The 27,307-nt window shown below is 51.8% G+C and overlaps 3 protein-coding genes across 4 annotated transcripts; 2 read left to right on the forward strand and 1 right to left on the reverse strand.

Annotated features, from left to right (window-relative positions):
* SLC5A2 (solute carrier family 5 member 2) lies at positions 1-5,914 on the forward strand. 2 transcript variants are annotated; one of them, XM_061153312.1, is made up of 13 exons: positions 1-72; positions 149-253; positions 1,290-1,454; positions 1,748-1,853; positions 2,580-2,660; positions 2,812-3,041; positions 3,367-3,502; positions 3,738-3,845; positions 3,973-4,123; positions 4,236-4,404; positions 4,482-4,697; positions 5,459-5,588; positions 5,676-5,914. In XM_061153312.1, the coding sequence occupies exons 1-13, from the start codon at positions 4-6 to the stop codon at positions 5,900-5,902; spliced, it is 1,893 nt and encodes a 630-aa protein (XP_061009295.1). In that variant the 5' UTR covers positions 1-3; the 3' UTR covers positions 5,903-5,914. The 2 variants fall into 2 exon arrangements, with proteins under 2 accessions (XP_061009295.1, XP_061009294.1); XM_061153311.1 differs by lacking the exons at positions 1-72; positions 149-253; positions 1,290-1,454; positions 1,748-1,853 and having other exon boundaries at positions 2,286-2,660; positions 3,738-3,763; positions 5,459-5,914.
* On the reverse strand, positions 5,914-20,413 carry RUSF1 (RUS family member 1). The gene is made up of 13 exons (XM_061153313.1): positions 20,043-20,413; positions 19,716-19,830; positions 15,759-15,804; positions 14,137-14,169; positions 13,950-14,055; positions 11,502-11,603; positions 9,174-9,244; positions 8,910-9,094; positions 8,771-8,828; positions 7,795-7,865; positions 6,966-7,109; positions 6,780-6,857; positions 5,914-6,287 (listed from the first exon to the last, which is right to left on the reverse strand). Exons 1-13 carry the CDS (start codon positions 20,322-20,324, stop codon positions 6,190-6,192), a joined length of 1,389 nt encoding a protein of 462 aa, XP_061009296.1. The 5' UTR covers positions 20,325-20,413; the 3' UTR covers positions 5,914-6,189.
* AHSP (alpha hemoglobin stabilizing protein) lies at positions 19,841-26,220 on the forward strand. Its single transcript, XM_061153314.1, has 5 exons — positions 19,841-19,963; positions 24,308-24,515; positions 25,288-25,416; positions 25,563-25,637; positions 25,900-26,220. Exons 4-5 carry the CDS (start codon positions 25,563-25,565, stop codon positions 26,101-26,103), a joined length of 279 nt encoding a protein of 92 aa, XP_061009297.1. The 5' UTR covers positions 19,841-19,963; positions 24,308-24,515; positions 25,288-25,416; the 3' UTR covers positions 26,104-26,220.
* Positions 26,221-27,307: the final 1,087 nt, after the last annotated feature.

Here is a 27,307-nt window from a genome sequence, read left to right on the forward strand (position 1 = left end):
TCCATGTGCAGAACCAACAGAGGCACCGTCGGCGGCTACTTCCTGGCGGGACGGAGCATGGTGTGGTGGCCGGTGAGAGAGGCAAGGCTGTGGTGCGGGAGGAGGCCTGGAGAAACAGTCTGGCTCACCCCCACCTCTGGCCACCCAGGTCGGGGCCTCTCTCTTCGCCAGCAACATCGGCAGTGGCCACTTCGTGGGCCTGGCAGGGACCGGTGCGGCGAGCGGCCTGGCGGTAGCTGGATTTGAGTGGAATGTGAGTCCCTCCTTTTGGCTAATAACCCCCACCACCCCCCGGAAGGGTCACACCTGGAGAGGCTCCAGGTGGGGATGTGAGACCAGAGTTGGGACTTCCCAACTGTGCTGTGAGGCTGGGCTTCGAGTGATGCTCAAGCAGCCAGCTTGGAGGCAGAAGCGGGTGGGAGATCCCAGGATCAGGGCAAGGGTAGGTCCAAAGGAGGAGGTCCAGTGCTGATCATATCAGCATTGGGGGTAAGATGCTTGAATTCATAGGAAGGAGTCTGTTAGTAAGCAGTGTTTTAATAACAAAGTTAATCATAGTATGGCTGTAAAGAAAACTGATCACACAAATAATAGTGTTCGATACTGTGATATGGCAGGTGGTCTGATTCACTATTGCTATGTGAGCCGAAACTAGCCACACCCTCATTGGCCTCGATTTACTCCTCTCTGAAATGGGGTGAACAGTCTCAAAGTTGGTACAGTGCTTCTTCTGATGCTCTTGGAAGCGGTGGCCTATGAGCATCTTTAGGCCAAATGAAAGCCCCTCGCAGAAAAGGGCAGGAGAGGAAGCTCTGGGACTGAGGCTTGCCTCGGACACTTGGGGAGATCAGGGCTTTGAGCTCAGGGCTGCCTGGAGGAGGAGGCCTCTGAGCTGAGCCTTGAAGGATGGAAGGTTTGGGTGGGTAGAGAGGAGAGGGGAGGCAGAGGCTGGGGTTGGGCTGAAGGGTCTGTACTTGGATTCAGGTGCTGGGGGTGGGAGGAGGAGGAGTCTAGGGGTCATCTTGGGAGAGATGGCCAGGGGTCATGGCCTAGGAAGGCAAGAAGGGCTGTAGTTAAGGGCCCAGTAAAGTATCAAGACCTTGTCCAGAAAGCCCAGAGCCCAAGGTCATCGTCTGCATTTGTGTCCTCTGGGGCCCTGGTGCAACCTTGCCTTGGAGTAGCATGTTCCCCAAGAGAGGAAGGTTCTTTAGACCCCGTGCGGGTGAGGACGAGCTCAGAGCAGGATCTGGGGCGGGGAGTCACCCTCCGATGTCGCGCTGTGTCCGCAGGCGTTGTTCGTGGTCCTGCTACTTGGCTGGCTCTTCGTGCCGGTGTACCTGACCGCGGGCGTCATCACCATGCCGCAGTACCTGCGCAAGCGCTTCGGCGGCCGTCGTATCCGCCTCTACTTGTCCGTGCTCTCGCTTTTTCTGTACATCTTCACCAAGATTTCGGTAAGCACGCGTGATGGGCGGAACGGGCCCCTGGAAGAGTGGGACCACCCAGTGGCGGTCTCTAGAAAGCCCCTGAGGGGGCACAACTAAGGAACCATCGCTGTAACAACCCTCATGGAGGCAGGGCCTGGAAGGAATCGGTTTCTGGGGCTACAGCCATAGTGGGAGGTATCAAACAATGAGCGCACTTTTGAGGTGTGGCCACGTTGGGTCGTGATTCTGGGCAGGAGGTGGACCTGGGTTCCCACCCTGGCCCCTGGATCCTGACCTGCGCGCTCGCTCCTTCCCCCAAGGTGGACATGTTCTCCGGGGCAGTATTCATTCAACAGGCTCTGGGCTGGAACATCTATGCCTCTGTCATCGCGCTCCTGGTCATCACCATGATCTACACTGTGACAGGTGGCGGGGGCGGGGTCTTAGGGAAGGGAGCCGTGCTAGCGGCATGGACTGTAGGCGGGGCTTAGGGGTGTGGAGTGTGGGCGGGGCTTAGAGGAGTCACCAAAGGTAAAGAGGGCTGGAGAAGTGAAGTGTGATGTGAGCAGAAGGATCTAATTCTTTGGAAAGCAGATTGGTCCGGAAATTCATAGCTCCGAGCCCCTCTTGGGCTGGACAACAAGGAAGACTTAAGTTTTTATTAACGTCTGGTAGGGGAGAGTGGACTTGGCCAGACTCCAGGATAGCTCACCAATCCCAGTGCAGGTCCGGGGGGAACGGGGTGGGGTCTGAGGCCTGACGCTAGACCAGAGTGGGCGGGGCCTGATGCCAAGGCCTGTTGTACGGCCCGGCCCCTAGGGATGGGAGGGAACTGAGAATCGGACCTTACAGGATCACCTCCTTCTGTTACACAGACGAGAAAACCTGGACTTAGAGAAGGGCCTGTAGTGGAGGTTCTACACGGGGGGCATCTGGCATCCGTGGAACCCCAAACTCAGCCCCACTGTGCTCACCCAGCCCTGCCTCCTGATGCCGGAGTGCAGGAGCTCGGAGAATGGGCCATCATTCTGAAATTTGCCCTCCAGGAAAATTAATTGGAAAAGGGGAACCCTTTTCCAATTCGCGCAAAGACAATCTATGTACTAGAGGCAGCCTGTCTGGGCTGTGCCCTCTGACCCAGGCCGGTTGCAGGAGGGCTGGCGGCGCTGATGTACACGGACACGGTGCAGACCTTCGTCATTCTCGCGGGGGCCTTCGTCCTCATGGGTTACGGTACGGGCTCAGCCCATGGGGGAGGGGCGCGGAGGTCGCAGGTCGCAGAGCTCCCCACCTGGGAGCAGGGACATCGCGCGTCTGGGGCGGGGTGGTCCGAGGGAGGGCCTTGTCGCGGGCGCCGGGTCCCCTGACAGCCTTGCCCTCACAGCCTTCCACGAGGTGGGCGGGTATTCGGGGCTTTTCGACAAATACTTGCGGGCAGTGACGTCCCTGACGGTATCCGAGGATCCGGCCGTGGGCAACATCTCCAGCTCCTGCTTTCGACCCCGGCCGGACTCCTACCACCTGCTCCGGGACCCTGTCACGGGGGACCTGCCATGGCCCGCGCTGCTTCTGGGGCTTACTATCGTGTCCAGCTGGTACTGGTGCAGCGACCAGGTGAGGGGTCGGGGCTGCGGCGGGATGCGAGGCCGGGGTAGAACCTGCGGGGGTGCGGAGCTGAGATGGGTGGAGCCTGAACCCACCTGGGAAGCCAGGTGGAAGGCGTGGTCCGGGCGAGGGGCGGGGCGGGCGGGAGGCCTGCCAAATAGACCTACCCAGATGGAGGCGGTTCCAAGGGGCGAGGTCTGCTCTTGGAACTGAATTGTCCGCCTCGAGGGGCCAGCAGCGGGGCCCGGATTAGAGAGGCGACTTGGGGTGAGGCCAGAGAGACGGCGAGTTACCCGGGACTGGACGCAGGTAGTTTGAAAGCACCTCGTCGCAGGTCATCGTGCAGCGCTGCCTGGCTGGGAAAAACCTCACCCACATCAAGGCGGGCTGCATCCTGTGCGGCTACTTGAAGCTGATGCCCATGTTCCTCATGGTCATGCCGGGCATGATCAGCCGCGTTCTTTACCCGGGTAACGGTAAACCCCGCCCCGACCCCGAATCCTGAGCCCCATCCAGCCCCTTTCTCAGTGGAGGATACAAGTGCCCGTCTCCCATTTCCGTTCCGGTTTGGAAGATGTGGGCCACCCAGTCCCGCCTCCCACCTGGGGATCCCATTTCTCCACTGGGATTCCCGGTCCCCACTTCGGCGATCCGAAGTTCCAGACCCGGCCGCGCCCTAGCCGCATGGCGCCCTCCTTCCCGCAGACGAGGTGGCGTGCGTGGTGCCCGAGGTGTGTAAGCGCGTGTGCGGCACCGAGGTGGGCTGCTCCAACATCGCCTACCCGCGGCTCGTCGTGAAGCTCATGCCCAATGGTGAGGGCGGTCCCCGGGTTGCCCCCCATGCCTACAGGCGCCAGTGCGAGGCGTCACCCCTCGCCCGGCCCGCACCCTTCGGGCGCCCCCTCGCGGCCGCAGGCTCACGGCTGCAGTTCTCCCGCAGGTCTGCGCGGACTCATGCTGGCGGTCATGCTGGCGGCGCTCATGTCCTCGCTGGCCTCCATCTTCAACAGCAGCAGCACACTCTTCACCATGGACATCTACACGCGCCTGCGGCCCCGCGCGGGCGACCGCGAGCTGCTGCTAGTAGGACGGTGGGCCTGGGTTTTCCATCTCCGGCCCTACGACTCGGCCCCGAGGGAGGGGCAGTAGGGACAGGGGGAGACCGGGTCCTGGGTGAAACCTCCCGTTGGCCGCCCACCGCAGGCTCTGGGTGGTGTTCATCGTGGCCGTGTCGGTGGCCTGGCTGCCCGTGGTGCAGGCGGCGCAGGGCGGGCAGCTCTTCGATTACATCCAGTCGGTCTCCAGCTACCTGGCGCCGCCGGTGTCTGCCGTCTTCGTGTTGGCGCTCTTCGTGCCCCGCGTCAACGAGAAGGTGAGCGTGTGTGCACATCGGGCGCTGGGGCCGGACTTGGACGCCCGAGGAGACTGACACGCTCTTGGGCCCCGCAGGGCGCCTTCTGGGGACTGATCGGGGGCCTGCTGATGGGTCTGGCACGCCTGGTTCCCGAGTTCTCCTTTGGCTCCGGCAGCTGCGTGCGCCCCTCGGCGTGCCCCGCGCTCCTCTGCCGCGTCCACTACCTCTACTTCGCCATCCTGCTCTTCGTCTGCTCCGGCCTCCTCACCCTCGTGGTCTCACTGTGCACACCGCCCATCCCGCGCAAGCACGTAAGTGCAGGCCTCCCGTGGGGGCACTAAACTTGGGCAGGTGTGGCCCCTCTCCACCCCGAGGCTGCAGTCTGCTTCCCATGACTCCCAATGGGGAGGACCTGAATGTCTGTAAGGTTTGGTGAGGGCAGACCAAGGAGTCCAGTTTGAAGCTTTATTTGCAAAGCAACCACAATGTTTTTATTTAAATCATATTTATTTGCGGTGGTTTGGAGGTGGCCTGAAGATCATGGGGGAGGTGAAAGCCCCCCAGAGTCTTGGCCTGAGTGGTGGCCGGGAGGGACCTGGTACTATCCCGAAAGCCCCCAGAGGGCTTGGTCTTGTGCTGCGGGAAGGTGGGTGCCCCAGGACAGAGCTAATTGGGGGGCAGGACAAAAGAGCTGGGGCCCAGAAGGAGGGGCAGGACTCCACAGGTGCAGAAGGGGCAAAGGCAGCAAGAGGAAGCCCTGGTAGCAAACACCCACAGGGAGGAACACCGCATTGGCAGGACTGGAAGACTAAAGTACTAGAATTGAATTGTGAGTGTAGACCGGGGACATGGGGGTGATGAAGCCGAGGGCAGAGCATGGCGAAGAGTTTTTAAACACTCAGTTGAGGAGCTCGGGTTTAGCCTGAGGGCAGCCATGGAAGGTGGTCCTGGGCTGCTGTGCAGGCTGGACAAAGAGACGTGAGGAAGTGCTGGTGTGGACGGGAGACCTCCTGCTCTGGGGCGAGGTGGGGGGACGGCACTCCCACTCGGCCTGTGCTCCCCCCTTCCCCAGCTCCACCGCCTGGTTTTCAGTCTCCGGCACAGCAAGGAGGAGAGGGAGGACCTGGATGCTGAGGAGCTAGAAGGTCCGACCGCAGCCCCCGTGCAGAACGGGTGCCCTGAGCATGCAGTGGAGATGGAGGGTAAGGCACTGCCCCCGGGACTTGGGGCTGGGGAGCTGGGGGAGCCGAGTGTCCTCAGACTCACTGTCAGGCCTCAATTTCTCCCAGCACCCCCAACCCCAAGGCCAGGCCTGTTGCGGCAGTGCCTGCTCTGGTTCTGTGGTGTGAGCAGGGGTGGGGCGGGCAGCCCCCCACGGCCTACCCAGGAGGAGACAGCTGCTGCAGCCAGGCGGCTGGAGGACATCAGTGAGGACCCACACTGGGCCCGCGTCGTCAACCTCAACGCCCTGCTCATGATGGCCGTGGCCACGTTCCTCTGGGGCTTTTATGCCTGAGGCCCACTGTGTTGGACACCCTGAACCATAGCCTTGAAATGAGTCGGGGTGGGGAGCCCGCAGCGGTGAGAAGGGCCTGGGGCCGGAGAGTAGCGGGGAGGCCCCGGGATCCCTACTGTCTGCCTTGTTTCTGCCCGGGGCCCAGTCCATTTGACTAGTAGCCACATCCTGTGAGGCCTTGGCCAGCTGGCCACTGTGGTTCCCCCAAGAACAAATAAAGCTGCCTTGCCTAGGTCCTGCTGTGGCCAGTGTCCTTGTTCCAGGCCCCTGTCTGAGACCTGGGCTGCTCACAAGACCTTCTTTTCTGGGCTCAGGAGCCACGTGGCCCTCCACTCATCCACCTCTAGCTGGTGCTTCTCAGTGCTCCAGCCCGCATCCTGTAGACCTGGGGAGAGGGCAGAGGGGTGGTGCTGTGGGGGAGACTCTGGGCTAACCCTGGGGAGAGGGGTAAGGCGCAGCACGGGCTGGGTGTGCTGCTCAGGCTCCCCTTGCCTCTGCGGGGTGATCTCTGGTGTAAAATGAGGCTAAAACCTCATCTGGTTGCCATATGAATTCATTAAGCAGCACAGGGAAAAGGGCTAGAATGGAGTAGGGGCTAAATGAAAGATCATCAGTAATTGTGAGCCTTCCCCCTCCCCCCAAACCCTCCACCCCACTCCTCTTCTCCAGTGCCAACTGGGTTTCCATAGTCTGTCAACACTGAGTGCCTCACAGACCATCCTAACCTCCCCATCCTGCAGACAGGGAAACTGAGACCCAGACTTGAGATCACAGAGAGAAATCCAGGTCTTCCACCTCCCAGATAGAGGGGTAGGGATGGGGCTAGGCAGGGCCTCTGGGGAGAAGGTCCAGGAGCCGTGGAGCAGAAGGATGTTACCTTTCAAGAACTTCGGGAAGAGCCTGTCCAGCACTTGGTGTGTCTCCCTGACAACGAGCCAGCTCTCCTTCTCAGGACCTGGACGGGGTGAAGAACCAGAAGCTCCCAGGTGTCCCAAGCCGAACAGGCTCCTTCCCCTCTCCACCCTGCTTTGGTCAGCAGCAGCCTAGACTGCGAGGCATTTACCTGCCCGTACTCGGTTCCTCAGTTCCTCCAGCTCTCCTGGGAGGGGTCCATCTCCCCGCAGGGCTCCAAGCACCAGCCCGTGAGTGGCAGCCCTTAGAATGGCCTCAGGTCCTGCCATCTGACTCAGGACAACCTGTACCTGGTCTGGAGAGACCCATGGACAGACTGGTACCAGGGAAGGGCCAACTCTGAAACTCTCTCAGGCCTACCAGCCTGCTTCATCCCTGTCTGGCCCAAAGGCCTTGGCCTGGCATGAAAGGCCAGCTCCCACCCTTTCCTTTCCAACTTCAGCTCCTGTCGCTCCCCAATGCTTTGGTCAAGCTAAAATGCCCAATTTCCAAGATACAACTTCAAAGCAGCTCCCTGAGGTGGGCTTATTTTGCATGTCTTTAATAGATAGTAAGAATAAGCATCTTTTAACATACAACCAGCAGACCATTAAACTTTAGTGCCTGTTTCCTCAAGAGGTGACCTGAACAGGAGACAAAAGTGGTTCCTCAGGGAGAACCAGAGGCCACAATCTCATTTGTGTGTGCTACAATGTAAAAGTGCTTTTACATAATTACCTTCTTTGATCCTCACAGAAACCCTGAAGATAATAAGGCAGGTATTATTAGCTCCACTTTACAGAGTGGTCAAGGGAACTTTACAGGGGCATGCAGCTATTTAATTTGAATGAATTCGATCTCAGCTTCAAGCTCCCCTGAGGACAGCAGGCAGACTCCAAACTGTCCAGCGTGTGTCCAGAGCTTGGGGCCCTGGGGCTGGAGGAATGAGAGGCTGAGCCCAGGAGGGTGAGTCTGAAGCTGGGAGAACACAGCACACTTACTTCGTGACTGGTCCCAGCGAAGGAGGTAGGGTTCCCGGTGCCCCTCAAGCAGCTGCTGCAGCTCAGAGACACTGAAGGAAACAAGAGTGTGCAGTCGGTCGGGGGCGGGGAGAAGACAAGGCAGGCTTGACCATGCAGTCACTGCACAGCCACCTAATCGTTAACCAGAGCTGTCCTGCACCTCTTTCCCATCTGCCCCTCAGCTGTTACCCTCCCCCGCATCCAACAAACACATCAACAAACATGTCTTCTTTGTCTTACAATAGTCACTTGAGTAGCCCTACACTCAGGCAAGTAAACATCCGCAGAGTAGAACTACTTTATTTGGTGGTTCAGAAAGGCCAATCTGGGATTTCTCTAGCGCTCCTACTACAAGGGGCATGGGTTCAATCCCTGATCAGGGAACTAAAATCCCACATATTCATGGTGTACACCGCCTGCCCTCAAGCACCCACAGTGACATCCCCCCCACCCCCCACCGCCAGTGGAAATGAAGAACCAGAGAGGTAGGGCTTGGTCAGGGGAAGCCAGTGATAATCAGAACAAGGAGCGCAGGCTTCCCTGGTGGCTCAGTGGTAAAGAATCCACCTGCCAATGCAAGAGACATGGGTTCGATCCCTGATCCGGGAAGATCCCACATGCCACGGGGCCACTAAGCCTGTGCACCACAGCTATTGAGCCTGTGCTCTGGGAGCTGCAACTGCTGAGCCCAAGTGATGCAACTACTGATGCCCTCGAATCTTAGAGTCCATGCTCTGCAACCAGAGAAGCCACCACAAGGAGAAGCCCCTGCACTGCAACTAGAGAGTAGTCCCTGCTCTCTGCAACTAGGGAAAAGCCCTTGCAGCAATGACCAAAAAACCCAGCACAGCCAAAAATAAATAAATAAACTTATTTAAAAAAAAAAAAAGAACAAGGAGCACATGGTGGGGGGCGGGTGATAGCGGTGATGGGCGGGAGACATTGGGCCGCTCACCTGGACGTCACGCAGTGTAGGGGGACCCCCAAGGATAGAGACATAGATGACCAGAAACCTGTGGGAAGCTGGAGTCAGGATGCCGGGGCAGAGGAAGGAGCTAGGAGACATAAGGCTTGAGCCCAAGGGGTTGGGTCACCTGTCCACAGTGGCTCCATCTGATTGGCTGATGTGGGGCCAAGTACCTCTCCCCGCTGGAGGAAGTGCCTCAGGGCCAGCCAGAGCCGCTGTTCATTCAAGGTCTCTATGACAAGGGCCCTGACGGCTCGGTAGTTGGCGTAGATGTGGAGGGCAGTGAGGAAGAAGAAACAGCCGAGGCTTAAGCTGGGGCGAGAGAGTGAGCGGGTCCGTGGGAGCAGAGGCCCAGCTGGGCGCCTCCTCCCTGCCTTGGATCCCGGCTTACCTGGGGCTATCGGACACCAGGGGCAGCATCAAGAGGCTGACCAGGAGCCCTGCCAGGTTTACCAGCGTCTCCTGGAAAATGGCAGAGGGGTTGGGAGCTGGAGGCTCCCCTCCAGGCCAGACTGAACATCCCTGAGTGCCGTTCACCACAGTCCTCCCTGCCCCAGATGCTCCCTACACTGATACGGGTGCCTAGGAAATTTTTAATGTTTTTGATGAGTGAGCCATCATGTAAGATACATCTGCTTCTCTGCCCAGCTAGATGCAATGCCTGTGGAACATTTCTTTGTTTTGCAAGCATCACCTGTGTAGCCCTACACTCAGGCAAGTAAGTGTCCACAGAGTAGAACAACTTTATTTGGTGGTTTAAAAAGGCCAATCTGGGACTTCCCTGGCAGTCCAGTGTTTAGGACCCCATGCTTAACACTGCAGGGGCCATGGGTTCAATCCCTGGTCAGGGAACTAAGAATCTACATGCTGCATGGTGTGGCCAACAAAAAAGGCCGATCCCCCCAGCCCCTTGGTATGCAATAACAGGCAGATACTTCTGCAAAGGGGTCAACGAACCACCTAGGAAGAAATGCACAAAAATTCCAACTTCCCTGGAGAATCAATGTTATCAGACCCCACTGATGGCCCAAGATGGCCTGACTAAGCCTACCTTAGGGGAAAAGACCCATGGCCACGACCCCTGATTCAGCAGGAGGGAGAAGAAGTCTGAACTGGGGCCCCTGACTACGGGGGTCCCTGGGATAGGCGGTCCTGGTGCAGAGGGGTATGCTGTGAGTGTAAACTGGGGGTCAGGGGCCTTGGGAGCTCAGGAATCGAGGGCCCTCCCCGGGGTGGGAACAGTCATCTCCAGCAGCCGCATGGAGTGGCAGCAAAGCAACAGTTTCAGAAAGCAGAGGCCTGGTCCTGGGCTGAACACCGGTCTCGGGTGCCCCAGTGGCCTTACCGCCTCTGTGAACTGAGGAAGCCCCAGGGCCCTGGAAAATGGGCCTGGAGGTTAGAAAGAGAGCAGGCAAGACAGCAAGCATGGGGCTGGGAGATCCTAAAGAGCAGGGCCTGGTGTACTCACTCCCTAACAACCTTGGAAGAGACAATGGGGAAGAACTCGTCCAACCATTTCTTGAGAGAAGAGACAAGCCCGGGGGACCCAAGGAGATTCAACCTTTCTGTGTCTTTTTTGCCTCAGCTGTAGAGTGGCGAAAATGACACCCTGCATGAATCCACTGTAAGGATTTCATGAGTTCAGACAAATGAAATACTTGGCACATGGTTAATGCTTAAAAAATATTAAATTGTGTTGGGATTTCCCTGGTGTCCAGTGGTTAAGACTCTGCTCCCAGTGTAGGGGACACAGGTTCAATTCCTGGTCAGGGAACTAAGATCCCCAATGCTGCACAGCATGGCCAAAAGAAAAAACAGAACTTGTGTTAATATTATTGAAAAGAGTTAATTTTAATTTTTTTAAAATGAAGTTCTATTTCACAGAATCATATAAGAGAAGGCCAGAAAGTAGGACTGGAGAGAAAAGAAGTTTTTTTGTTTTTTGGCCAAGCCCCCCACTCTACCACGTGCCCCCGACCCCCACCCCAGCATGTGGGAGCTGAGTTCCCTGACCAGGGATCGAACCCACGCCCCCTGTACTGGTGCGGAGTCTTAACCACTGGACCACCAGGGAAGCCCCGAGAATAAATGTTTCTAAATTGCTTCAGTGTCAAAGAAAACCATGTCACACTTGTGACCTCCCTGGGCCTCACTTTCCACATCTGTAAAATGGAGATAATAATAGTATCTATCTTAGAGGCTTGGTGTGAGTTAAACAATTCACATAAGCACTTAGCACGGGGGGTACAGAGGGATCCCATTCCTTAATGGTTTGGCCCTCGGAATGTCCCCACCCCGACTCCAGGCTCCTCTGGTCAGGCGAGGGGCTGGGCGGGAAGGGCCTGCTTAACTGCCAAGGGGAAGCCTCTGGCCAGTGACTCCAGCCACCTCACTTTCTAACCTGCCAGGAGCTTTAACATGTGGGGCCTCACCTGGTCAGAACACGTACCTCACAGGGTGAGGTTCTGCTTAAGGAGTACAAGGTCCAGGGCAGGGCTCACTCCTGGCCACAGGGGCGGCGCGCAGGGCCTAAGATGACCGGCCTGGCCTTGATGCCACGGAGTCCGAGCCCTCACACCTGATGACCTGTCCGCAGACTCACCGACACTTCCTCCCGCCTGTCTCCCAGCTCCCCCCAGGAGCCCTCAGCCGGGTCGCTTCACATTCCCACACTGTGCCCCCACCGCCCCGCTCCTTCCCTCCAATCCCGGCTGCTCACCTGGCTGCCGTCCTTGGCTGACACGTCGGCCATGTTGTTTCTCCGGGCCTGATGCATGGTCAGTGCGGCCCGAGTGGCCCCGCCGGCCACACCCACGAGGCACTGGGTGGGGAGGGGGAGAGTGAACGTCAGAGGGGCTGTGAGCTGCGGCAACACGAGCGTTTCTGGGGGTGAGCAAACAAATGGCTCAAACCAGTTTGGAAAAAGTAGGCCTCAGGCCACCCCACACTGAAAGCCTGAACGCTGTCCCTGGCCTCCCATTCTCACCCTGCGTTTCCACTAGGCCCACCTCCCATGCTTGTTCCAGGAGAAAACTAAAGGTGTGCCGGCCATGCCACCCTGTGGACCCAGCTCCAACAAACTCGCTTTCTTCCCCCAAGGTAAAGACCCGAAGGCCATTCTTAACCCAGAACTTCCCCAGCCTCCAACGTCTGCTCTAGCTGCCTCTTCCCCTGGCGGAGCTCCCAGGCCCAGTCTGGCTTGCAACTTGGCGCTTACATTCTCCCTGCCTGGAACTAATTCCATTCTCTTCCTGCCCCAGTCGAGGCCTAGCCAAGCCTTCCAGGCCAGTTCAAAACCCACACCAGTGGCCCTGACCTCCTAGGGCTCTCCCTCTGAGATGGGAGAGCTCACTGATTAGGGCCACTGAAGGCTTTCACTCATTTATCACATCTCTCAGACGTCAGATACACATTTCGGTGCTGTGGTAGACTTCAGATACAACTGCTGCCCTCCTGAAACTTAGAAATCATCAGACAGTAAACAAATAAACCAGTGATGACATGATCAGCATCTGTTCAAAGTTAAGAGGAATGCGGTGTGAAAGGAGGCTGCTGTGATGGGTGGGGACCTGATCACACAGAACCACAAACGCCTCGTTAAGGTCTTTATACCAACAGCAACAGGCAGGGGGGGTGACCTGATTTGATTTCCACTCTAATAAGGACTATGGGGTTGCTCTGAGGACTGAAGAGGGGTGAGAATAGATTCAGGGAGATTACCTCGGAAAATTACTTTTTTTTAAGCAATAAGAACCCACCAGGTGACATGGGGATGCAGTCATTAAAGGACTGGAGAGATTCAAGAGGGGAAAATACAGTCGTGAATGGAGGCTTAGGTGAGGGTGACAGGCGACAGGGGGAGGAGGCGAAGGCATGGATGACAGCCAGGCTTCTGGTTGTTGTATCTGGGGGATGGAGGTGCTGGTCACCGGAGACTAGAACTCTGGAGAGGGGTGGGAAGGGTGGAGGGGGAGTTCACAGCCGTGTTGGAGTCCCTTATTTGACAGATGAAGAGACTGAGGCCCTCAGAGCAGAGCTCAATGCAGTATTTTGGCAGAGGTCACAATCTTTCTTTCCTCTGGGGTTTCCTGTCCTCGAGGGGGAGGGGTGCTCACAGCATTCAGTTCTGGGCCAGGGAGCTCAGCGGCCTCCACCATAAAGAGCTGTTGGCTCCTAAATGTCAGTCATGCTGCGTGGAATAACACACAAGATTTTGAAGGGATGGTTGGGCCTTTGCGATAGGTCTTAGGTCTTTTTTTTTTTTTTGCCACACCACAAGGCATGTAGAACTTCCCTAACCAGGGATCGAACACCAAGCCTGCTGTGGTGGAAGCATGGAATCTTAACCACTGGATTTCTAGGGAGATCAATTACGTGTCTTCTGGACTCTTTACTCTGTGCCAGGTACTTAACCCTGTAGGGAAGACAGGCTGGGCCTCAGGTTCGGTCTTCAGATGAGGCCAACCTGAAGGAACCACCAGGGTGAGCAGCCTGGCAGAGAGGAGGAGCCCAGATTCACCCCACTTGCCCCTCCAGCCGCGCTGTCTGGTCTGCACTCCGTCTTGCCACTGGACCATGACCCACAATGCTCTTTCTGCCCACAACGCCCACCCTGCAGCTCACACTCATTCTTCAGGGCCCACTCTCAGGCAAGACCTTCCTACATCCCCTGAGCAGGCCAGAGTCCCTGCTGACCCTTCCTGCAGTCCTGTACTTCTCATCTGAAATACCTATAGCTATCATTCAATAAACATTTAATTATGTGTAGCTTTCTTTCAAAGATGGGAGGGCCTGTATTCTGCGCCAAACATGCAGCAGGCACTCTAAATATTTTATGGAAAAAATGAAAGGTGGCCAGAGGGCTGGTCCCACGATGTTGACAATGGATCTCCCCTTCTATCTCTTACTCAGAGGTCTCTCACCCTCTCACCCATCCCCCAGCTCCAGACACCACCTTAGACCATCTCAGACTCTAGAGGGTGTCTCGCTGGGGAGGAGGATCAGAATACACTGCTGGGTCCGAGAAGAGACATCTGAACTTTTTCACTCTTCTAGAAGTGCCTTGAACACAGGGCCCAGGCTGGGCTGCCCTCGGGGCTCCAAGTGAGCCCCACAAAGCACCACCAGGGCAGAAATCTTGGGTATGGGGGTGCCCCAAGATGGGTACCTTGGCCAGGTTGCTGATGCAGATGGTTATGGTGAAACAGAAGGGCAAGATGGGAGCCATTATCTCGAGGAACATGGCGATGTCATTGAGGACGTCAGCAAAAAGCCTGGGGAAGGGATAAGGGGTCAGAGGTCAGAGACCTTCATGCTAGAAGACTCCCCTCTCCTCGGTTCCAGCCCTTTCTCACCTCCACTGCTTGGCATTACAGTCCATTTTGCTCCTGTGGAGGAGAAGACACTGGTCAACAATTTGGATTTAAGGGGAAAACACATCCTGTGGGCAGTGCGGGCCATCCGCAGGACTTGGGAAGGTCTAAAGGGCTCAGAAGAAAAACCTACACCCTAGCCAGACCTCTGTTCCCACACCCTGTCACTGCTGCCTGAAATGCTACCATCAGCAGGGAGGACCTTCAGTGGTCACTCACATTTCCCCCTTACTAACCCATGAGACACGGAAGGAAAAAACTGATTGTCCCGTGGCTGCTCCCCATCCCCTGACCCTCCTGGGAGAGAGGCCATCCCTGGGTTCCTCTGCCATCTGCCCTCCTCTCTTCCTCCTGCTTCAGAGGGTACCCAGCAAGAAGCCCGCATATCCTGTAAGCACTACATTTAGCGTAAATGCTGCCCTGCGTGTTACAGACAGCCAGCCTGGAGAGGGGTACAACTGCCCTCAGATCACGTGGAGAACAGGGATGGAATGGCCAAGAGAAAGAGCCAGGCTCTGACACCCAGCCTAGGACATCTCTATTTCGCGTCACCATGGATGGTTCCCTCCTCTGCAGGTGGAGTGACTCCTGGACCCTTGTACAAACCCCCAGAGACCCCTTCTCCAAGATCCCAGTGGCAGGAGACACTATAGCCCCTGGGCGAGCTCAGACTTTGCAGCATTAACACTCACCCTGAATGTGAAATCTTCTAGACAGAAAGAGAGCATTCCTGGGTGGGGCATGGGGTGCACATGGGGAACTCCTGAGGGAACTAATACACAACAAAGGCAGGACTAGAACCCGGGGGCTCCGATGCCTCAGAAAGAGCAAAGGCTTTAGGTTCAAATCCCATCTCACCAGTTACAAGTTCTGTGACCTGGTCTATCTTACATCTGGACAAGGTACCCATTCGATCCTACTCTCCATAGGTGTTAGAAGGATTAGAGAGGATACACAGAGAGCTGGTGAGGCCCAGTTTGGGTTGGTAATCACAGCTGGCGTTTACTGAGCACTTATTACGTGCTAAGCACTTTGTATACACTAGCTCACTGCACCTCACAACCACGATTGATGGCAGATATTAAATCATTCCTGAGGTGCTCTGGTACTGACCGGAAGAGGAAGCAGGCAGCACAAGGCCCTCAGTCCCTTCTGGGTAGATGGTGACATGTATCCCATGTGGGACAGGGATTCCGATGACCTCCCCAAGCCCACTCTCCACAATTCAACCACGTGTCTAAGCCACCACACTGCAGGAGGGTCATTCCTTTTGAGCTGAGCACTGTCCCACCCAGGCATCTCTTTCAACAAGCCAGCAAAGGATGCTCAGAGCATCCTGGCTCCCTCTGTTTTTTCCCATGATGGGCATCAGAGGGGCCAATCAGTGCTCTTAAAGGCAGATCTCATCCTGGCAGTGGCTCTATGGCTTCACTGCTTGGTGACCCCAGGAAGCCACCTGTACTGGGTGCTCATTAAAGACTCCTTAGCTCTGATGTACCTGCTAAATTTCCCCTCCCTTGGAGATGGGTAGGAAAGAGGGGGAGCTGAAAACACAGCCAGGGATAAGACAGACATGACTCTGTGGATCAGGAAGAAAAACTCACCCCATCCACCAGGCAAAGACGATGCGGCCCAGCATGCCAGTTGAATCTGGGGGAAAGAGGCATTGGTAAGGAACAAGCAAGAGCCTTGGGTGCTGTGGGGCCTGGCACCAAGATGGCTTTCCATCTTGGGTCACTGCCTTTGGGAGCTTAGTCCAGTTGAGTAAGTTCTAGCTGCACGATGGGGTCAGAAGTGCCTAGACTTAGTAGTCCCTCAGTACGTACCCCAGATAACTAGGTACCCACACACACCAAGAGACATGGACCAGAAGGAATCTTTGCAGCACTGTTTATAACAGCAAAAAACTGGGACACCGAATGCTCACCAACAGGAGAATGCATAAATGAATTCTGGCTCATTTACTCAGGGGCATATTAGACAGCTATGAAAATCCAATGGACCACAACTACTCACATCAGCATGGATGGATCCTAGTATCATCATCCTATATGAAAAAGTCAGTCATGAAGACTACATACAGCACAATATGCTGTTTGTAAAAGAAAAAAAATCCCTGATGCTTTCATAAAAGAAAAGACCCTGATGCTGGGAAAGACTGAAGGCAGGAGGAGAAGGGGGCAACAGAGGATGAGATGGTTGGATGGCATCACTGACTCAATGGACATGAGTCTGAGCAAACTCTGGGAGATGGTGAAGGACAGGGAGGCCTGGTGTGCTGCAGTCTATGGGATCGCAAAGAGTCAGACACGACTTAGTGACTGAACTACAAATGCTCTTCATAAAGCTTGAAGACAACTGAAACTAAACACCATAGTGTTGAGGTATATACATCAATATGGTAAAACTTTTTTTTAATAAAAGCTGGAAACCCTCTGTGGAAAATTCAGAGGTTATTGTTGATATTCTAGCTATTAGGCTGGAAAGTGGGTTCACAGACGGTCATTAGAGTATAAATAAATGAAAAGGATTTGAACTGCAGGTTGGGGACAAGAGAGCTGGGAGTATAGGGCAGAAGGAGAGGCTTCCTCAGGCTGGGGTGAGTCAGAGAAATTTCTGGAATCCACTAGACTTTCATTTGCACAAGTGCTTACTGGCTGCCCACTGTGTGACAGGTAATGAGGGTCTGGCTGGGAGGTGTATGTGTGGCAGGGTGTAGCGGACCACAGTGATTCAGAGAGTCATGGTTCCAGGCTCAAAAGCAGAGAGCAACCATGATGAAAGACATACATACGTGACAAGGGGACTATTCTACTGGAGGCCATCTGCAAAGCCCTTGTCAGATGTGGAGGCTGGCACTAGGATACAATGATGACACACATCCTCCCTACTGCCTTTGAAAGTCTACACTGTACACCACTCTAGGAAACTTAATTCCTACCTGGTCCTCTTTGCCTCACTTACAATTGGCTGAACTGCAAGATCCAAAAACTTTCGAATCCTAGTAAGGGATCAGCTGTCCACAAATTGTACTTGGCTCCCTCTGAAAACTCTAATTGGCAAAAGAGTGTGGCGGTTAAGAGTGGGACACAGGGGCTTCCCTGGTGGCTCGGTGGCAAAGAAACCACCTCCCAATGCAGGAGACATAGGTTTGATCCCCAGTCTGGAAAGATCCCATTACTGAGCCTGTGTGTCTAGAGTCCATGTTCTGCAACAAGAGAAGTCCGTGCAACGGAAGTAGAGAGTAGCCCCCGTTTTGCCACAACCAGAGAAAAGTCTGCACAGCAGCAAAGGCCCAGCACAGCCAAAAATTAAAAATTTAAAAAAAAAAATTTTTTTTAAACAGCTGCTAAAAAAAAAGTAGGAGGGGACATATGTATACCTATGGCTGATTCATGTTGATGTTCAACAGAAGACAACAAAATTCCATAAAACAATTATCCTTCAATTAAAAAATAAATTTTAAAAAAATGTAGGACACAGGAGTCAGTCAGTGTGGGTCCAAATCTTGGCCCTGTGACCACAGGCAAATTGCTAAACCTCTCTGTGCCTCAGCTTCCCCTCTGGAAAAGGAATTCATAACAGCATCTACCCAGTATGGCTGTTGCAGAGATTAAGCTATATACTACATGTCAGTGTGCAAAAATGCCTGGCACACAGCAGGCTGTCAAAATACTGGCTGCTCGTAGTATTAATATCACTAGTTATGACAGTTAACACCATGTTCCATAAAGAGACCTGTAACTAAAAATGACCGCATCAAAAAATTCCAAGGAAGTTTTTTATGTGAAGCTCTGCATGCAAATTTCTCATGTTTGATAGAAACAAGTATGTAACATCCTTTCTAATGAATGGGGCTTCTTTTAATGTCAACAACAGGCTTTATAGTAAGTGGATATTTTTTTGTCTTAAAATGGTCTTGTTTTTTTCTTAATAACCTGCCTGAGCTGAAGACATATTAAATATGTTGGTGATTAGACTAGAGTGCTTAGAAATGACATGAAACTACTGACCCCAGCTCCCACTGCATTCCAAACACTTAAGCAACAGGAGTGCAATAGAAAAGATCCAAATTAAACAGTGTGGAGGTACGAAAATGTACCCTACAACTAAAACTCCTGGGTTCAAATCCAAGCCCCACCACTTACTGGCTGTGACCCTGGGCAAGTTACTGTTCTATGTCTCAGTTTCCCCATCTACAAATTGGACACAATGACAACACCCACCTCAGAGCTATTGTGAATACGGAATCAATACATTTGAAGACTGGTATACTGAGACATCCCTGGTGGTCCAGCAGCTAAGATTCTGCCTTCAAATGCAGGGGACACAAATTTGATTCCTGGTCAGGGAACTGGTATCCCACATACCTAAGCCCGAGAGCTGCAACTACTGAACCCTCAAGCTCTGGAGCCTGTGCTCTGCAACTAGAGAAAGGCTTCATGCTCAATGAAGAGTCAGCACAGCCAAAATTCAAAAAAAAAAAAAACAAAACAAAGACTGGTACATAATAAGTACTGTGCAGGAACTATTATTAATAATATTAAAAGAAGAGACAACTCAAACAAGAGCCACAGATCACCACCACTTTTCCACTGACATGTACTCTCAGAGAAAGAGCTTCTTTCCAGAGGTGACTCATATTTGGACAGTTTGGTTAATGCTAAGGGTACAAGCAGGAGCCCCAGATTCTTCAAAAGATCCAGGGAGGCTCACCAGAGCTGTGGCCAGGCTGACAGTAGGAGCAATGAGCTTTGGGTCCGATTTAAATCCCCACTGGGAACAACAGTGAAAGACAAAGGATGCAAGAGGCAACCAAGGGCCCTCCTGATGGAAAACAGTTCCCCCTTTCTTTTCTGCTTCACTCTCTACAGGGCATGGTACCAAACCTGTATCTCTGTACACTCCCCACCCCACCTAATGATTTTTCAAAAAGCAGTATACATTCAACAGATGGTTACTATTATTATTTATAGATCATCTACTTTCCCAGAGGATCCAAAACACCTTTCATTCTTCCCCAAACTTCCTCTCTGCCACTCAGGACCTATTACAAAATTGTTTTTGTCTAGAATTAACTAACTTCCCACACCCCAGGCAACTGGCAGTTTTATTCAATTATTAAACTCTTGGCAGTCCTCCACAGATGAGGAGTAAAGGGAAAGGGAACGTCTTGCTTAGGGATCTGGGCTCCAGATGATCAAGGGACACTGAATAGCATGTATGGGGAACAAAGTGCAGCTGCAAGGCTGGTGGCCGTGAGAAGGGTATTCTTGCCCTGTGTTATTCACCAGTTGTCAATAAAGACAACACAAATGTTTTACTCAGTTGAATTTTGCTTTTTAACGGTACAAGGCACTCTTCGAGGAACCGGGGAGACTTGACTTCTGGATTTAATCAGACAGGAATGCATAAACATACTCATCACAGCTCAGTTAGATGTCAAAACACTGGGAGAAGAGAAAAGGAGGGGTTGGGCTTCCCCGTTGAAGGAAAAAGAGGACAGAGACGATGGCAGGGCTGAGAGGAGCGATGGGTGAGACTTCAGGGGCCCAGCTCACCTTTCACGAGCCAGGTGGCCGTGGCAGCTGAAACAGAGGCTTTTGCGTCCCCTACCCCTATGCCCAGCAAGACTGCGTGGGTGGCCAGGGAGCCCGAGAGGCTGGAAGCAAAGGCCTGGAGAAGAAAAGAAGTGGGGTGAGGAGTAAACGCCGGTGCATGGAGGTCTGAGATCTATCATCAGCCACTTCAACGGGGTGTGTGGCCTGGGACGTGTCACAGCTCGTCTCTGGGTCTCAGTGTCCAGTCTGTAAGTGGGAAGGGACGGGTGGCGCTGTCTCCCCTGCCCCGGCTACGTGTCTCTCCCTTCCCCAGTCGGCCAGGCTGACCTGCACGGAATCCCACAGCTGGTAGGGCAGGTAGTCCGGGCTGACGCTATCGGGGAAGCCCTGAGGCAGGAACACGGCCAACAGCCGGGAGAGAGGTGGGGTGGCAGTCCCGGGAGCCACCCCTCCGCCCCCATCTCGTCCTCCGGGTTTCGCTGTGAAGGCCCCGGAAAATCCCCACCAGCTGCACCCCCAGGCCTCCCACTGCAGGCTCCCGTCGGGGGCAGCGCGGCAGCCCCGGGCCGCCCCAGAGCCGAACTGCTCGGAGCACAAGACATCAGCCATCCTGAAACCCTTCCTTCAGTCCTGCAACAAGGGAAACGTGGCCACAAGACACTTCCGGCTCCACTACGGCGGCTGCAGAGGGACAATCTTCCTCCGCCAAAGGGCCTCCTGCTTCTGGCCTCTCAGCCCTGCCTCGACCTCCCGGGGCTGGTCGTTTCTCGCCCTAGTTCATTATAGCATCTTGTTTGGGGCCGCGGGAGCCCTTTGACTCGCCAGACCCTGGAGGTACTGGCTTTGCTGTGACCCGCGACTTCCGGTTATGGGGACAAGGGAACAGGGCGTCCCTAGGGAATTGCATTGCGACCCAGTGCAGTCACAGAATTTTTAGCTGTGTGGCCTTGGGCAAGTCAGTGTCCCCTCTGGGCCTCAGGCGCCTTCTCTGCTGTGAGGTCAGAGGCTATATTTCACTCCTTTTCCTAGTACCCAATACATAGTAGGCGTCTGAACGATATTTATGAAATGAATAAATGCATGCATGTTGAGAACTTGAACCAAATGATCACTGAGGCCTCCTTAAGCTTCCCTCTTGGTTGGTTTGTGAGTTTTTTGTTTGTTTATTTGTTTTCCTTCTGGTGTCTCTGACCCTCCACTGGAAATTTTCTGCCCTTCAGCCTTCCAAATAAATAGATAAAATAAAATATGAACTTCTTGTCATGGCCCACAGAGCTCTGTAGATTGGGCCCTGCTCCATTGCTCAGACTTTACCCTTTACTGATTCATCCTCTCACTGCCCCCACTAGAACATAGAGTCCCAGGGGAGAAGAACTTTGTCTTTGTCCCAGGGCCTGACACAGGTCAGGTGCCAACTACCTTTTTGTGAAATGAATTAATTTATTTTCTCGTAGCCCTTGTAGATATTATTTTATTTCTCATTTGAACAGGAAACTGGAGTTTGCATACCCAAACTGGAGTTTGGTGGGACTTCATCAAACAGATGAAGACAGAGCTGAAAAGCTGCAAGTGTTCATTCACCCAGTCATTCAACAGTTACTTAGTGAGAAGCTGCTATACTTCTGGGCTCTGAGGCGGGAGTCCAACTGGAGGCTAATAGTCTAGAACTACATCATCTTTTTTCTTTTTTGGCTGGCCACGTGGCTTATGGGATCATAGTTAAGCAACCAGGGACGGAACCTGGGCTGTTTGCAGTAAAAGTCCAGAGTCCTAACCACTGGACTGCCAAGGAATTCCCTATTTTGTATTCTTTTTAAGTATTATAAAAATGGAACGATACATTCTTACTGTAAATTAATTCAAACGATAATGTAGATGGAGAATGTCAGATTCTCCCTTGACATTTATCCCTCTTTCCATTTTCAACAAATACCAGTCAATGCCCAGAAGTAAATATTGTTTGCCATTTGAGAGAGAGAGAGAAATCTAGTTGAATGTTTAATACCCACTGCCATACTTTCGGCCTGAGGTAGCCTGCTCTAACTGTAGTTAATTTAACATCTTCGATACCTTTTCGTATCAGCACATGTGTAGCTATCTCATTATTTTAATAGTTGCAAGTATGCCTTGGTATGAATGTGCCAGTTTCTATATCCCCATAATTACTTTACAACGTTGTGTTAGTTTCTGCTGAACAACAACGCGAATCAGCTATAGATGTACATGTATCCCCTCCCTCTTGAGTCTCCCTCCCAACCCCCATCCCACTCTTCTAAGCCGTCACAGAGCATTCAGCTGGGCACGCTGTGCTATATTGCAGCTTCCCACTAGCTATCTATTTTACAAATGGTAGTGTGTATATGTCAATGATACCCTTTCAATTCGTCTCACTCTCCCCTCCCCACCCTATGTGCTTTTTAATTTGAACAAGCATTGTTAAATCATCCCTCTAAAAAAGCCAAACTGGAGCTTCCCTGGTGGCTCAGTGGTAAAGAATCTGCTGCCAATGTGGGAGACATTTTGATCCCTGATCCAGAAAGCCCACATGCCTTGGAGCTACTAAGCCCATGTGCATAAACAAAAAGAAAAAGAAAAAAAGCCTTACCAACTTACACTCCTACTAACAGTGTATGAGAAAGCTCATCATAGTCAAGATACATATTTCTATCTAAAAAAGTTCCCTTTGGCACGTTTGCATTTTAAGCTCCACTCTTGTATTCTGGCCACAGATAACCACTGACAGTGCTTTCTGCCACTGTAGATTACTTTTGCTTATTCTAGAATTTTGTAGAAATGGAATTCCACTGTATATGTCTTCTATGCTTGGCTTCTTTTGCTTAGCCTAATGATTTTGAGATTCATCCATGATGTCATGAGTACAACACATTTCTTTTATTGCTGAGTAGTCTGTTGATTAGTCTGTTTCTTTTTCTTGCTGAGTAGTATTTCATGGCATGAATATGCCACAATCTGTATAGGTACTCACTGGTTATTAGACATTTGGGTTGTCTCCAGTTTTGAGTTATTATGATAAAGCTGCTATGAACATTTGCACTTGCATGTAAGTATTTTTGTAGACTTGTATGGTCATTTCTTACTAACTCCACTTGGAGTGGGATTACTGGGTTATGTGGTCAATGCATGCTGAACTTTATAAGAAATTGCCAAATTATCTTTCAGACTTTTCATTTTACACTCCCACTTGCAATGTATGAGAAATCTAGTTCTCTCAGAACCTTACCAACACTTAATCAGTCTTTTAAACTTTTAGTCATTGTAGTTGGTATGTAGTGGTGTCACACTGTAGCTTTCATTTGCATTTCCCTGGTGAGTAATAGTGTTGAGTATCTCTTTATGTGCTTTTTGGCTATTTGCATATCTTCTTTGTGAAGTGCCTGTTCCAATCTTTTGGCCATTTAAAAAGCTGCAATGTCTTATTATCGAACTATCAGAATTCGTTTTAAATTCTGTATACATGTTCTTTGTCAGGTGCCATGGCGACTATTCCTCCTTGTGGCAACAAATACCTTCTATCCTAAATAAATGAAAACATGTTCACACAAAAACCTGTTCACAAATATTTATAGCTATTCTGTTGATGCTTACCAATAACTGCAAATAATCCAAATATCCTCCAGTGGGTCAATGAATAAACAAGATCGAGTGCATCCTTGCAATACACAGTTAGCAATGGAATGGAACAACTAACTCACTGTTACTTGCAACAACTTGGATGGAGCTTAAGGGCATTATTCTGAGTGAAAGGAGACAGTCTCAAAGGTTACATGTTGTATGATTCCATCATAGTGTGTGTTAGTCACTCAGTCATGTCCAACTCTGCAACCCTATGGACTGTAGCCTGCCAGGCTCCTCTGTCTATGGGGATTCTCCAGGCAAGAGTACTGGAGTGGGTAGCCATTCCCTTCTCCAGTGGATCTTCCCGACCCAGGGATTGAACCCTGGTCTCCTGCATTGATGTCCTCAAAAACACTGAACTGTAGTGATGGCAAACAGATCGGTGGCTGGCAGGGTTTAGGGATAAGAGGGGACAACCACATAGCTCAGTCAGTAAAAAATCTGCCTGCAATGCAGGAGACCTGGGTTCGATGCCTGGGTTGGGAAGATCCCCTGGAGAAGGAAATGGCAATCCACTCCAGTATTCTTGCCTGAAAAATCCCATGGACAGAGGAGCCTGGTGGGCTACAGTCCATGGGGTCGCAAGACTCGGACATAATCTAGCGACTAAACCACCACCAGGGATCAGAGTGGGGGTAGCACGAAGGAGTTTTGGGGGTGATGGAAATGTTCTGTATCCTGATTTTGGTAGTAGTTACATGAATCTACATATTAAAATCCATACATTGTATACCAAAAGGAAGTTAATTTTGCTGTATGTTAATTAGGATAATGGAATAAACAAAAAGCATATCAATAAACTGAGTGCATAGGTGCCAGTGAACATTGGTTTTTGTTTTTAAGATTTAAAAAAAAAAATATTTTTTTAAAGATGTGGACTATTTTTTAAATCTTTATTGAATTTGTTATTGTTTTTGAATTGCTTCTATTTTATGTTTTCATTTTTTGGCCTCCAGACATATGGGATGTTAGCTCCCCCACCAAAAATTGAACCAGAGATGAAGCTCACAACCCCTGCATTGGAAGAAAAAGTCTTAACCACTGGACCACCAGGGGAGTCCCTGAAAGTTGGTTTTTGAATGGAGAAAGATGTGACCGAAAATACATATCTCTTTAATGCTGGCTACTTTGTCGGGGGAAGGAGAAAAATGATCCACTTTTTCAGTGTGTATTTTTATAATGTTTCATTTATTTCAATTAGTATATGGTGATTTACAAATTTGAAAAAATCTATTAAAATGGAAAACATTAGGAAAATATTTTTAAAGATGACAAAAGTTACTTTTGCTTTGTCAAGTACCTGATGATATATATGGTAGAGAGTAAGACAAATGTGTGTCCATTCCAGTGGAACTCAGCCTGGAAGTGTCCAGTCCTCCCATCTTATAAATGTTTCATCTGAAAAATTATGACTGTTATTGGAACTGGCCTAATGGAAGCTTTTATAAGAATACATACTTTGTGAGTTTTGTGGTTTTTTTTAATGTTATGCTGTGTGGCTTGCAGAATCTCAGTTCCCTGACCAGGGATTGAACCTGGGCCACAGCATTGAAAGCCCTGAATCCCAACCACTAGGCCTCCAGGGAACTCCCAAGAATAAATACCTTAATACTTGCTTGAAACAATGCCTCCCACGAAGCATAACTGTAATGTTAGCTGCTATGAATATATCATCTATGAATTGGAAGAATAATTGCCACTACTTGTAGGGGGATGATTTTTAAAGTGCTTGTCTTGCAGTGGGGGATCAGTCACTGTTAATTTTGTGAGCCTTTGGAACCTGGCTTCTGGGATGTGGCAGGGAGGGCAAGGCGGTCCCTGGTGTGGTTTTCTGGGTCTCTCCACTTATCTGTTCTCTTGGCTTTGCTATCTTCCTAATTTCAGGGGAACCTCTCCCTCCGTCCCCTCCCCTGGTTGACATATCACCCTCCCTCAGGACCGAAATGCAGGGCGTTTCCCTCTTTGGCTGACACTGGACCCCTTGTCTACATCTAGCTTGGCACAGAGGGACAGCCAGAGACTGAAAAGTGTGGCTGAGACCTACACAGCACCTCTGGACCTGAAGGTGAGAAATGTGATCTCAGGGCAGTTCAGGGTCAGAAGGCTGGTGCAGGGGAGGTGACCCTGCAGGGCACCGGGGATCCTCAGAGGGGAGGGAGGAGACTGGGAGAAAAGGATGCTTAAATTTCATCTCTTTCTCTAACCAAGCAGATGGCCCTTATCCAGACCAATAAGGATCTCATTTCTAAAGGAATAAAGGAATTCAACGTCCTGCTGAATCAGCAGGTAAGCCTGGTGCTCTGTCTCAGAGGACAGGCCTGAAGTGTTGGGAGGTGGGCGAGGACAGAGAAAGGAGAATAACTTGGAGCGGGGAGGGTAATGGTGGAGTTGATGGAAACCATAAGAGACAAGGAAAAAAATTAGAGAAAAATGGATGTCAGAGTTTCTGGATATTCCTGAGCCACATGTCTGAGCCGGGTCTCCTTTGCCAAATTCTGATCGCCCCCCCACCCCGATCCCACCCTACACACACCCCCCCCCCCCCCAGGTCTTCACTGATCCTGCCGTCTCTGAAGAAGCCATGGTGACTGTGGTGAACGACTGGGTGAGCTTCTACATCAACTATTACAAGAAGCAGATGTCGGGGGAGCAAGAGGAGCAGGACAAGGCTCTGCAGGAGTTCCGGCAAGAGCTCGATACCCTGTCTGCTTCTTTCCTGGACAAATACAGGGACTTCCTGAAGTCCTCATGAGCACCCCCTCACACGCTGCCTTTCTCCTGACCCAGAGACCCAGGCTGCAAGTCTAAGAAAACACTTAAATGCTGCCTCTGTGCTCTAGTCCTCGGGCTCTGCTCCTTCATGGTGTTGCTGCACCCTGACACCTCAATAAAGACCAGTTCTGGTTGTGATGGTCTTCCTGGCTCGTTGGCTCTTCTTTGGTTCCGATCTCTGAATCATGGAGACAGTTGGTCCCTTTTCCCTCAGCCCTGCTTCCTAAATATGGTCTTGAAGATCAAACCTCTTAGAGCAGAGGTTTGCAGCCTTAAGTAACCACTGGGCAGTACTAAAATAGCCTGAAGGAGGGGCCAGCCGAGAGTCTAAAGAGTAAGTGCCGAGGGACAGGGAAGGGGACAAAAAGGGGGAGACAGCGGCTCACCAGGAAGCATGGTCCTGTGACATGCTGTCTAGAAGAAAGTTTTTGGAATCTCCCAGTCTTGTTTACCCTACACTGCAGCATGTGACAAGAGAATCAAACTATGACAAAAGGACAAGACAACCTCGCTGTAGGGGGTTGGGGAGTGAAATGTACTAACATATCAGACTGTGGAAATGATGGAATCTATAAGACTAAGCCACAAATAACTGCATACAAACACTGTGCCCTAGTACGGGTTAATAATTCTGATACTGTTGCACATGCTCATTGGAATTGAACAATAGGTGTAAATACATGGTGGATAACGGGAGTTGGGTTTCTCAATGTCGGAGTGGGAATTTAGGGAGAGGCAAGGTGGTGGGGGGGGGAGGTTAGAATAATCTATGTGGTAATGGATTGGAGTTAGAAATACCAGTACGGACAGACTTGGTGTGATGATGGCATATAGCCGGTGGGTTACGTTGCTCCTCTTTTCCCTCCCTGTCCCTCTCCTCCTTTTTGTTTTTTTTAAAGATTTATTTATTTGGCTGCACCAGGTCTAAGTTGCAGCATGCAAACTCTTAGCTGTGGCATGTAGGATCTAGTTCCCTGGCCAGAGATCAAACCCAGTCCACCTGCATTGAGAGCTCGGAGTCTCAGCCACTGGACCACCAGGGAAGTCCCCCTCCTCCCTTTTTAAACAACTAAGTAGACATCCATAAGGGAACAAAAGTGCCTCTGCACACTCCATCAAGGAACCCAGGAGGTTTCTAACCCACCTGTGTATCTGAAAATTAACAAATAGGACCTCAGTAAGGG

This window comes from Dama dama, chromosome 10, assembly GCF_033118175.1.
Source record: "Dama dama isolate Ldn47 chromosome 10, ASM3311817v1, whole genome shotgun sequence".
Classification (NCBI taxonomy): Eukaryota; Metazoa; Chordata; class Mammalia; order Artiodactyla; family Cervidae; genus Dama; species Dama dama.